This window comes from Grus americana, chromosome 1 (assembly GCF_028858705.1).
Source record: "Grus americana isolate bGruAme1 chromosome 1, bGruAme1.mat, whole genome shotgun sequence".
In the NCBI taxonomy this organism is placed as follows: domain Eukaryota; kingdom Metazoa; phylum Chordata; class Aves; order Gruiformes; family Gruidae; genus Grus; species Grus americana.
The window spans coordinates 86644872-86656757 of record NC_072852.1 but is presented as its reverse complement, the minus strand read 5'-3'; the positions used below and the strand labels follow the sequence as shown (position 1 = coordinate 86656757).

The 11886-nt window shown below is 43.9% G+C and overlaps 1 protein-coding gene across 1 annotated transcript in view; it reads right to left on the bottom strand.

Annotated features, from left to right (window-relative positions):
- CLCN1 (chloride voltage-gated channel 1) overlaps positions 1–11886 on the bottom strand; it is a 43209-nt gene continuing 31323 nt past the window's right edge. The window contains exons 14-23 of the mRNA XM_054822049.1: positions 11319–11429; positions 10976–11231; positions 10118–10251; positions 9377–9603; positions 9150–9255; positions 7385–7467; positions 6607–6645; positions 5845–5949; positions 3868–3954; positions 1–3379 (exon numbers count right to left, since the gene is read on the bottom strand). Of these exons, the coding sequence (XP_054678024.1) occupies positions 2981–3379; positions 3868–3954; positions 5845–5949; positions 6607–6645; positions 7385–7467; positions 9150–9255; positions 9377–9603; positions 10118–10251; positions 10976–11231; positions 11319–11429 (1547 nt within the window). The 3' untranslated portion in view covers positions 1–2980. The remainder of the gene's footprint in view (positions 3380–3867; positions 3955–5844; positions 5950–6606; positions 6646–7384; positions 7468–9149; positions 9256–9376; positions 9604–10117; positions 10252–10975; positions 11232–11318; positions 11430–11886) is intronic.

The following is an 11886-nucleotide window of genomic DNA, read 5'->3' as shown; positions in this document are numbered from 1 at the left end:
GTTAAAGTACTTGGCATCAGCTCAGTGAAGATTTTATTGTTAAAATGGAAATGGAAACATCTTCAGCCATTGAAAACCATCTTTGCAGTACGTTTTTTGTCCCCTCCTGGTTCCCTATACAAATTCATGTATGCATACTTTTTCCCAGGTGAGAAAATGGTGCGGATGAATGCTCCTTCTGCTCCAAGGGTGGGGGCATGCCTGGAAAGGATCTTGAGTAATGCCTCCAAAGAGCAGCAGTAACACCCACCTTTCAACTTCCCCATAGAGAGCCATCCAGCTCCTCCTGGTAATTCTGGGACAGCTAAAGGCAATAGAAATGGAGAGGTGTGTGTGCATGTGTGGGCCCACACGTGTGTGCTCCTGTACTTTCAGGTGACAAACCTCAAGAAGCTTTCCAGGTTAGCTTGTGTCTACTTGGAGCTCCCCAAGCCTCTCCATGTGCATCATTTTTGTTCCAGCTTCATCTCCCCCAGCTCACAATCTGTCTGTCATGACTCACACACTCTCTGGCTTTGATTTAGACTCCATCTGCTTTCTCAGCCAGTCAGATCCCAGTTCTTCTGTAACACACTGTAGGAGAAGTGTGGGACTGGAGCAGAACATATATCTGTATTCAGGAGAGAGGAGGAGGAGATGTATTGACTCCAGCCTCAAAGGTTCTCCTTCTCTCATCTGTCTCAGTGCAAGCGATTGGCTAAGCTGCAAAATGTAAGTCTGTACTTGCTAGTAATAAGACTGAGGCTGACTTGGAGAAACTTGTCCTTCCTGAGGGTGTGTGGACCCTCAGATCAGATTTGGTCTCAGAGTTGCCACTCACCACACATTTATGGGTTTTTAAAAGAAATGTCCTTTCCCCCCTGCTTGTTTAAAGGACTAGCACTGTTCCCTGAGAAAAAAAAAGCCTCTTCTCTGCAGGCAGGGGAAGGTGACGCAAAGGTAGCAGGGAGGCTGTGTGCTGATGCCTGGCAGCCAGAAATGTGCCACAACCCTGTGGTAGAAGCAAGCAGCTGGTGTGCATAAGAGACTTGCCTGCAGATCACCGCTGTCTTCTCACAAGGAGACAGGGTGACCCTCAGAGGAGTGAAGATGACTTAGGCAGGGAAAGGCTGTCCCCAGTTAGTTTAAAGAAGCGGAATCATGTGTCAGAGACAATGCACAGCTGGTGGGTTCTGAATTCCAGACAGCAAAAATAAATCTCTCCCTCTTCAAGAGACTAGCTGGGGAGATTTCCCTCTACTAAAAGCTTGTCATAGACTCTCCCACCCATGAGCGTCATCAGAGAGGAATTGGTGCAAGGTCAATCCTTGGAATTAAAGCCAGGAGGGAATTTTCCTAGGGAGACTGGGTTAGAGGTAATGATATTTTTGACTTGTTCCTGAGACAAGCTTATGAAAAACCACCTGTTAAGGTGAAACTGGCCACTCTGAGTTAGACAATGCTTTACTAATACCAGGAAAATGGATGTGGCCCAACATCTGGGAGAATACCCCCAAGAACATATTCTCAGAACCTGGATTTCTTCTCTGTTGCTGATAACTAGAAACACATCCAATAGGCTTCTTGGGACTGCATCTAAGGGCCATGACACACCAAAAATATGATGGAAAGATATGGAAAATGTTAGAGGAAAGCTGCAGAATACACAGAATTTGATTTTGCCTATTTACTGAGAAAACCTCACAAGGACAGTGAGTTAAACAAAGCAGCATCTTATCTTTGGATGCTAACATTTTGCATGCATGACATGAACTGACAAGACATCTTTTTGCAAGATACAGATCAAGATCTGCTCCAGATTTAGAACTGGAATAGAGAGGGATGCTGCAGACAAGGGTTGAGGTCTCTGCTGTTAGTCACAACAGACAAGCCGGCAAAAGTGAGAGCTGGAATTCTCAGATCTGAGGTATGCAGAAATATGTGGAAAGTAGGCGGGGTAGAATTACCAGGAAAGAAAGCAGGAGTTTTCAGAAAGAAACCTGTTTTCCAAGTGTAGAAAACGTGGCTTCCCTCTGCTATATTTCTTGGCAGCCTGCTAACACTCCATAATTATTTTTTTCAGTTCTTATATTTTAAGACTATAACTTTGCAAAAATTGTGAACAGTGATTCAGAGAGACAAACACAGGTATTTGAAATACAGGGGTGCATACATGCTGTTCTACTCCTCTTCCTCCAACACTGAGGATGCCCCCATTTAAGATTTTCCCATTCTATTTAAAAACTCCAGAGATGATGGGAAAACAAAGAGGCTTTCCTCTCTTCCAGTGCTTTTCTTAGAGCCCTGGCTGAATTCAAGACATGAGACATAGACCAGATATTTTCCTCCCATCTCATTTTCGGGTACGGCTCAGCTAAAGGGCAGAGGAGAAGCTCCTAACTGCACCCCCATCCAGGAAAATCCCAGAGTAAAAATTGAGAAAGAGGACAAATGTTCTACACGGGAATGTTTGGGGGCTGTGCAAGATAAGAGCTAGTGAAAAGGAGCTGCAGCAACATGGACAGGATTGCAGTCAGAAGCAGCAATATGCTTCTAGGCTGGATCCAGCAGTGTTTACACTGGTGCATGCAGGCCAGGTGTGACTGGAAGGATGACATGAACGGAGAATGAGAAGAGCTGCTTCTCTTCCACTTTCCACATGGCAGATTGACCTAGAGCATCCTGACTGTGTCCAGCAGTATCCATGTCCTATTACAATCCCTTCTGCCATGTAGACAGAAGCCTAAGCATTTATGAGCCAGCCCTTAGCCACCTTGCAGTCCACATCTGACTCCTGCATGCACCTGTATAGTCCAACAGCCTAACAGTCTTTGCACAGAAAGAAAGCAGCAGAAGAAAGGGTCAGTCTGATGCCCCTTCTCCCAGCTGAATCAAACCTCTGTGGGGATTGCAAAGAACATCCAAAAGCTTCTTTTTGAGGAGCAAACACAAGACGACTGGCTCAACTGAAGATTGTGATGGACTACTCCCCTCACACCAGCTATAAGGGGACATCCTCATCCTCATCTTCATCCTCATCCAGGTCAGTGGAGTGTAGGCTTATGTCCTTGAGGATGTCTGAGATGTTTTCAGCAACTGGCCCTGTCAGCTCCATCTCTTCCAACTCGGTATCAGTGGCATAAGTGGAGCACAGGACTTCCCCCTCTTCATGCAACTGTGAAGGCTGGGGGGAGTGTGAGCAGGGAGGCAGTGGGCTCTCTGTGCCCAAGTCTGCTGCTTGCTGTGCTGCTGCCGTGTGGTGGTCCTCCCGGCTGCACACCTGAGTGGCCTGACTGACCTTCTCACTGCTGATAGAAGTCCGGTTGGTATCGCGGAAACTGGCAAGGGGTGGGCGGAGGCGAACCCCAGAGCGTGTGGAGCCCTCTATTGCCTTCTGGAGCTATGAGAAGAGAAGAAGTTCAGAAAAAAATGGATGAAAGGGAGGCTGACCCAGCCTTACCCAGCAGAAGTTCATTTACTCTCCATGGTAAAGGGATCACAAATGGAGAGAGTCACAGCTCTACCTCTGGGACCTATGGAGATCATCTGTTACACTGGTGGTGTAATTTTTCATTCCATGGTGTATAACAAATTCTACATCACGTTCAGAGACAGTAATAGCCACTCATTTAAGAGCCCTATGTTCATGAAAAGGATGAACCATCTAACATCCCTGTAAACAACACCTGCTGCTTCCTCTGAGATAGAGTCATACATTCTTCTACATGGTTTCCAAAGGGTTGACTCAGAATTCAACACTGGATTGAAAATGTAGCAATCACAGTTATATATATTCCCAGCTGAAATCCTCCAGCACCTGTAAGTTATTGCAATGATCCACAGGACATTTGTAGTTGATGAGGAGGAGATAAAAGGATCTGTACTTACCTCTTCCAAAGCCAACACTCCCCTCAGCTTCCCCATACTGGTTACATAGGCATGGCTGAGGCCCAGTAATGAGAACAATGTATGCGTCTATGAGCAAAAACACAAAAGACCATTTCAGGGACTTTGGAAACGTGATACTTGGTGCTAGATGTGGGACTTGGGTTTTAGAAATGGTAATCACAAAGGCACACAAGCCTGCAGTTATTGCAGTGAGAAACTACCTCTTCCCTTCCCCTTTTGTAGCTAGCAAATGCTACCCTTTGGTCCTTCTGCTGTGCAGCCATAGTTGGGAGTGTGTTGATGATGGAGAGCACATTCTCAAGGTCACCCTGAATGCAACACCCTGTGTGTTTGGGGACTTATGCAGATCCTATTTCATTTTGATGCTGGAAATTAAACTGTCAGACAGTGATATGCAAAGTCAGAACCTGCTTAGGTTATTTATTCCAATGCTTTCCTTAATACTAGATGATTTCTTTTTTCCTGTTCCAGAATATTTCCTGTCAAAATTTAAGCTTGTTGCTGCTTATCTGGTGCAGTGGGAACACTGAGAACAAGTTATTCCCTTTCTCTTACAAATCTTTCTTAAAAGGACAGATATCACACTGCTATCAGTCGTCTTTTCTTCAGCCTTAATATACCCCATTATTTTACTGTTCTTCACTGATCAGGCTTTCTGAAACTTTCAGCATTCTCATTGCTCATCTGTGGCATATTTCCAACCTCCAAATTTTTTAAGCTGAGCTCTAGCTGGACTTTACCTGTGGCCTTATATGAAGTCATTCTTTGACAGCTAGTGTTTGCCTTTTTTTAACATCACATGGGATAATGAATGTCATGTTCAAGTGTAAACTAGGGAAAATCTCATTTCTCAGGAACAAGACATTCTACCCTACTGTAAAAGAAAATCAGGCTGGTTAAATATAATTTGATCACGATAAGCTGTTATATTCTTGCCATTGTCAATAGTCTCACAATTAGCTCCAACTATGCATACCTCAAAGAGTTTGATTATTTATTCCTGCATTTTTTGTGCATCCAAGTTAAGTTGGCTTGTCTGTCAAATTTCACAGTTTCTCATTTGCTCTTTTTTACAAGAGGTATGAAACTTTGCCCATTTGCAGTCTTCAGGTACAATTTCTTGTAAGCCCTATATTCTCAAAGATAAATGCTAGTGGGTTTCAGATTACTTCAGCCAGCCCTTTAGAAAACATCAAACTGATCTTAAGCATATGCTAACCTGTTCTAATTTTGCTCAAGGCTGAGATCTTACCCCTTTTATAACAGTAATTAATTAATTTTGTGCAAGGCATACGCTGACCATTCATGTTAAATGAATATTGATTTTAAAAAAAAGCACTGTGCACTTTTGCTTGAGTAGACTGCTTTCCCTTTCCATTGAGTGAAAGCCCAGTCCTCTCTTACTCCTGATATACAATGATGGCTTTTATTCCCGGTCATCCTGTGCTAAGTCTAGAAGTTGTATGATCCAGCTTCCTCTTTCCTTCTGCTTCAGTTCAATGAAGATCCTATGATATAGGGTGGTTTCAAGCAACTCTTCTTATGCACTGAGGCAGATTCTACATCCTGACAGAAACACCCTGAGAAATCCAGTACTAATTCCAGTGCTGCACACTGACAAACCAGAGTGTAAATCTCAGTCTAATGCCCCCCGAGCAGCAAGGCATACAATGCTTCTGTTAATCTAGTGGCTGGAAAATCCTATGTGGTGTCCAAAAGCTCTTTTAATAAATGCACTCAGATTTCTTATCATGTAGTCTTTCAGTTTGCAGGAGATTGGAGGTACCTGCAGAAGGTTTAGGAACAAACTGACTTCTCTAGTGGGATGTGGAAGTAGCTGGTGATAGTAGTTGCAGGTGAAGACAAGGAGAAGAAATAAGTCATAGACTAGACTTGCAATGATAGATAGGGAGGAGAAGAACAGTGCATGCCTCAGAGAGAGACATCTGCACCCACCTTGTGCAGGGAAGTTCTCTCCACCAGTTGGAAAGGGGAAGGGTCTATGCGACAGCTGCCAAAGCACACATTCTTGTTCAGCTCCTCCTGTTCCCAAGCATCTATCTGACACAGGAAAGAAGAGGAATCACTCTTACAGTAGTCAGCAGTGTTTCTGTCTTGTGTACCCAAACTAGTCCCATTCTCATGTTAATGCTTCTTCCTTCCTATGTAGATCATTCATCTTGCCCATTATATCACACCTTTCAGGTTTCCCATACCTTCCTTGCCAGATATGAAGTCCCTGTGGAAACAGAGCAATTCCAATACCTCAGAGGTTTTCTGAGAAGGTGAGGTTTTGCTCCGTCTTGCTTAAAGAGGGAGTGAACATCTTAGCTTTCCTTTCTGAGTGCATCTTCCCCTTGTCATTGCAGGATAACAGTTCCTTTGTGTAAAAAATGAAGGAACAGCAGAGACCCACAGAAAGATTTAGGTGAGGGGAGACCTGTGGAGGTGTCTAGTCCAAAACCCTGCTCACAGCAGGGCTGACTTCAAAGCTCGATCAGATTAGTCAGAGCGTTACTCAGCACATGAAGCAGAACAATCTCTTCTTTTACTGGGTGAGACTGGCCCACTGAGCAACTCTAAGAAGAAAATGGCTTTAGCTATAGCTTTATGTGGCAATCACTGAGATTGTCAGAGTTTGGGAATTATTGCAAGTGATAAGAAATGGGCAAAAGAAGCACTCAATTAACCTCACTCTGTTTCTGTACCCAGTCTTACCTCTTCTGGCCTCATTGTGTCAACGACTTCCACCGGCTCCTGTAGGAAAAAACACTGTTCAGGACAGACAAAGAACCCACAGTTTCACTGAGTACAGAAAGGAAAAAAAATGCACAACCTCCTCACCCCATGTGGTCCCTTTTTTTGTTGCAAATAGTGTATTACTGAGTGTTTAGCTTTTCTTTATACTTATACATTATAAGGTGTAATCTGTACTTGCTGTGCTTCTCATGCCAATGAAGATTAACTATGGAATACTGGTGGTGCAATTCAGATGCCTAAACATGGTCATCCAGTAGTGCTTTAGATGCTCTCAGGTATCCCACATGGGGTTCAACCACTGCCCTAGAGTGGTTGGGTCTCCCATAGGCTCTGTATGATGTCCACCAACCCTATACAGATATGTCAGATACCAAAGGGCATCTAACGTAGCACAAGGCAAAAACATTTTTTCATTTTTATCTGGGCAAAACTGTTTGCCAAATGGAATTGAACTGCAGGTTAGCCAAAATAGCATTAAGTTATTCACTGAGAAAAAGATGCCCACACTCAGCCTTGACACCTGAGCACAGATGGCTCTTTAGAAAGTTGCACACTCCTTTACAGTAATCACACCCTTTCTCCTTGGAGAGAGTTCTCCACTGATGCTGTCAGAGTTCAGGACTGTAAGTATGTCCACGCTTTGGCCAAATGCTGAATGGCTCTGAGTAGTAGGTTCTATTTCCATTGCATTCCCTTCCCTCTTCAGGGTACTACTAGGCTCTCCCGCATCCCTAACCTGGACGGCACTCTCTGTTTCAAGTGGACGGTTGTAATGGCACAAGAGCTGCTGGATCAGTTGCCTCAAACTCCTGAAAGTGCCTGAAGAATGAAAACAAACACATGGATAAGAGAATAACAAGTGAGAGACAAAAACACAAAGCCCCATGCCCATCTCCTTGCCCAAGGCAGGCTGGGAAATAAAATGAAGGACATAGTAGATGGCATATTACAGCGCTGAGCCAGTCACAATCTAGCATTCAATTTGTAAGAAGGTGTGTGGGACATGCCTGAATAAATATTCCCATGCAATATCTTTTCCTCAAGGAGAGGAAACAAACCATTACAAAGCAGCCCTTGCAGATAATATTCATAGATCAGTGTCCCTGAAGAAAAAAAAACCCAAAACCAGAAGCAAGACTATTAACACAGCAAACAATCTGATACAAGGGGTAAACTGCTGTGACGAGAGGTTTCTGTGGTCCACAAAGAGAATGTGGTTTGGAGGATGAGTATGAAAAGGGGAGGTGAGAATCTGAAAATTACTTCAAAGACAAAACATAGCAGCAGCCTGAATGTGACAGGTACAAAGGGGTGAAGAGTCCATGGCTTGTGCCAGCAGTGCAGTGAAAAAGACCACAGAATTATGCTCTCAGGCAGCACAGTCAGAAAAGAGGAGGAGATGGGGTTTGGTGCTGTTGAGAAGTGAACAAGGCTGTGGAGGAAGGTTGGTCAGAAACAATGACAGCTGTGAGCCAAACTAAAAATTATGGCAGGGAAAGCCTCGTGAAGTCACCCCTGCTCCACTTCCGCTTGTCACTCCTGGATCACTCGGTACTAGCTTCATGTAAAATATCTCACACACTGTCCTTGTTTTGATGTGATTCTCCTTCTGCTTTGGTAAGGAAGGTGGATGGCTGTCCCACCACTCTACTGCTCTGGAAGCATAAAGTGGATTTTCCTATCCCTTAGAGGTTTATCCATACATGAGTGGTGTTAAGGAACCAGAATGTGCTATATGCTGTGTTACATGCTAACCTTTGGGTGTGTAAAAGCACGAGCCAGAGCCGTATCCTTTGTATTCATCCTCAAGATTGGGCTACACGTCTGTGCTTACTCATCCTCTGCATATTTCAAAACACATAAAGGAAAAAAAAAACCCACCATCCTGCATCAAATATACATGATACATGAATCAGTAATGAGCTAGGAGTACAGTCTTGGAAGCAAAGCTAATATAGGCTGGGGTGACACAAAAAGAACGCAACACATCCTTATTTGTCCACCATATTAATGTAGCTGAATCAAAGAGATATGTGTCCAAGGGAAGAGCTGTTCAGTTTTGGAGATGGCTGAGCAACAGCCTAAGGTACTCAAAAAACAAGTACAGATGTTCAGCGCTCAGCCTGCTTTTCCCAGGGAAATTCATTCACAGGGTGAAGGAGGCAAGAGATGGGACTCTTCCATGCAGACTCTCCAGACAATGTCCGAGGAGATGTTATTGCAACGGATGGAGTGGGGAGTATGGACAGAGAGAGAGCAACCTGAGTGGGCCTACTTTTGCCATGCTCTCTAAGGGATCACACACAGAAGATATTTCCAGGTACGTTACGCTGATGTTGAGGTTCATCAACAAAGCACCTTTAATACAGCAACAGCAGAGAAAGCTCCTTCTCTCAGTCTCTGGGAAATCAGCACCTTGCACAGGCAGGTACACACCATTAGCATGAAAGCTTCCACAAGCTGGCTAGGATATGGCTGAGGCATGCCAGAAGTTACTGTACCTGGGAGTTGCTGTGGCTCCAAAGTTTCAGGCATTTGTTTAAGAGGACTTGTCGGGCCATTGGGCTCCTCTAGGTAACTGGGAGTGGGACTTGGGGGTCGAGGCAGCTGTTATGGAAAGGAGAGAAAATAAAGTCCACCCTGTGTCATTTCTTTCTCAGCCTCTCCAAATGCCTTACTGCTTCTTAAGCAGTCTCTGTGTTGCAGTCTCTCCACTTCTCTCCCTCACCTCTCTCTTCTCATCTGTATCCTCATCCTCATCAACATAAGCAAAAGATTCATGCTTCAGCTTTGGCAGGGTTGCCCACGGTCCCTTGCTGTGCCCATCGTAGGGTGCCTCAGACAGCTTCTGTTGCATTTCTCTGTTGAGGAGCCGTCGCCGTTCTGGGCTTATATGTCTCTGGAGGAGAGCCTGCAGTTCAGATCGCTCTACAGACCCCAGAAGGATCATGGTCTCTGCACAACACAGAACAGAGAAGCCATTAAGCCACTTCAAGGTTTTGAATCTCCCCTGCCACACACTGCCCCTGCCACCCTCCAACCTCTTCAAAGTACTCGGACTATCTAGAGCTATACAAGAGTCACTGAGCAGCCCTGCTACTTGCTGCTAATACACTGTGGGGCTGTGGGAAGCTCACCACCCCTGAGTTGTGCTGCTCCTCAGCACCACATCAGAAGCAGGCTCTTTACTTACGCAAGATCCCTCCCTGTTGTCACAGTTCAGTCCACAAACTTCCCACACACCTCCCCTACCTGCTGTATCTGCTTCACTGCCCACACTCCAGCTTACCTGTCTGACCAGCTGAAACAGCCTTCTGTCATACATCATCCATAGCGGAAGATTTTTAGGCTGGTTTTTTTATATAGTGGGTCACACTGTCTCCCTCACAGCATGTAATTAGAAAGCTAGTTTCTTTGGCTCTTTAAGCTGAGAGTCTCCAGGAAGGACCAGTTTCTCCACATTGCTTACCTGGTGAGTCGACCAAAGGCAAAGTCTTAACAGTGGTGCTTTGTAGTAAAGTTTGCAAGTCTCGGTATTTACAGTTGGAGGAGACGAATTTCACATCTTGGACCATAATATCCTCAACAAAGATATTGTATTTGCTGTGAATTTAAGAACAATAAGGGGAAGAGTTAGTCTATTAAATATGTCTAGCAGATAAATTCTTTCAAGAAATGTATAAATGACCACTTCTTTAAAAAGTGTTCTCAATACAGTTGCTAAATAATATTCTGTGAGAGTAACCAAAGAGGACTTTCCAACAGGATCAGCATAGATTAACTGTATTTTCATTACAGTTGTATTCCACTCCATTAGCCCTCACCATAAAAATACACACACATGTATGTATAGATGTTTTACATATACATACCCATGTATATTATATATACTAGAGAGAGGAAGGCATGTATATGAATAACTGAATTTTGTTTTAAGCAAAATATCCAAATAAAATGATATTTCAAACATTTGCTGGAGAAAAACATCCAAACCCCACTGAATTCAGAAAAAAATGGGAGAGAGATACTTGTGTTTTAAATTTTTAAACTGAAGCAATTTGGCAGTATTAATACAAATTCAGTAACATTGCAGATTATTCACACTTGTGCTTTCAGTGAAAAAAAGAAGAGGACTTTTCTCCATTTCTGTGTATGAACCCTAATTCTACTCCACCACTTGTTTTTTCTTGCTGCAGGCCTATTCTGCCTTTTTATTTTCTTTGTAGAACTATCCCCTTTTCATGACCTTTTATTCTCCCATGGTCTCATCCTCTTCTGCTTTATTTCTTTGCCACTCCCCACCTCCACCTCTGTTTTACTACTATACCTTATGTGATTCCAGCCCAGGTCTGGCAGGTAGGGCAACTTCTTCACCTGGATGATGCTATCATAGAGGCTGGGCTGCAGACTCTGGGCCACCATGTTGGCAAGAATGACAGCCACCATCATGGGGAGGATGTGAGAGATCTGACCTGTCAGCTCGAAGCAGATCACAGCAGTGGAGACAGTGTGGCTCACTGCTCCTGTCAGAGCTGCTGCACCTTTCACAGGTAGGGTGGAAAAGGAATAGGGAGAGAAGAAGATTGTCATATAGAAACAGCATGTCATGTCAAACAGGAAAGTCATGGGGATGGGACCAGGTGAAGAAAAAGAAAGACATGGAGACTCACCAATGACAGCATATCCTCCAGGTAAGATTTGATAAACAATACCATCAAAGAGGATCCCATTGGGAAAAAGTGATGCCATGATTTCTCCAATAAGACGCCCAAATGCAGCACCTGGAAAATATTGCTGACAATTATGAAATTAACATCTAAGGAACACACAGTGTATGCTGCGCAACTATGCTGGGCAATCACTTGAGTATTTTCTAACAGAAACAAAATCAAAACTTACATTAAAATGACACTAGGGACTAAAGAGTAGTTCTCAGTTACAAAATATAGAAGTTAGACTCCAAGAGGAGAAAAAGATACTAAGATAGGTAAATATAGTTGACCCCTCATTATTCCACTTAGGCACACCAGGCACAGCGGTTATTTGTGATTCCCAGGCAGGAGGAAATATTTCCAGAACACGTACAATGCCAGTCCAGACCACAGTTGAGGCCCTTTACACACTCATTCTGTTAATGTCCAAACACTAGAATTATAGCTTACAGAGGAGTTTACGTGGGAAAGAACTTTTGGAGGTCTTGTTCTGACCCCTGCTCACAACATGGCTAATTTCAAAGTG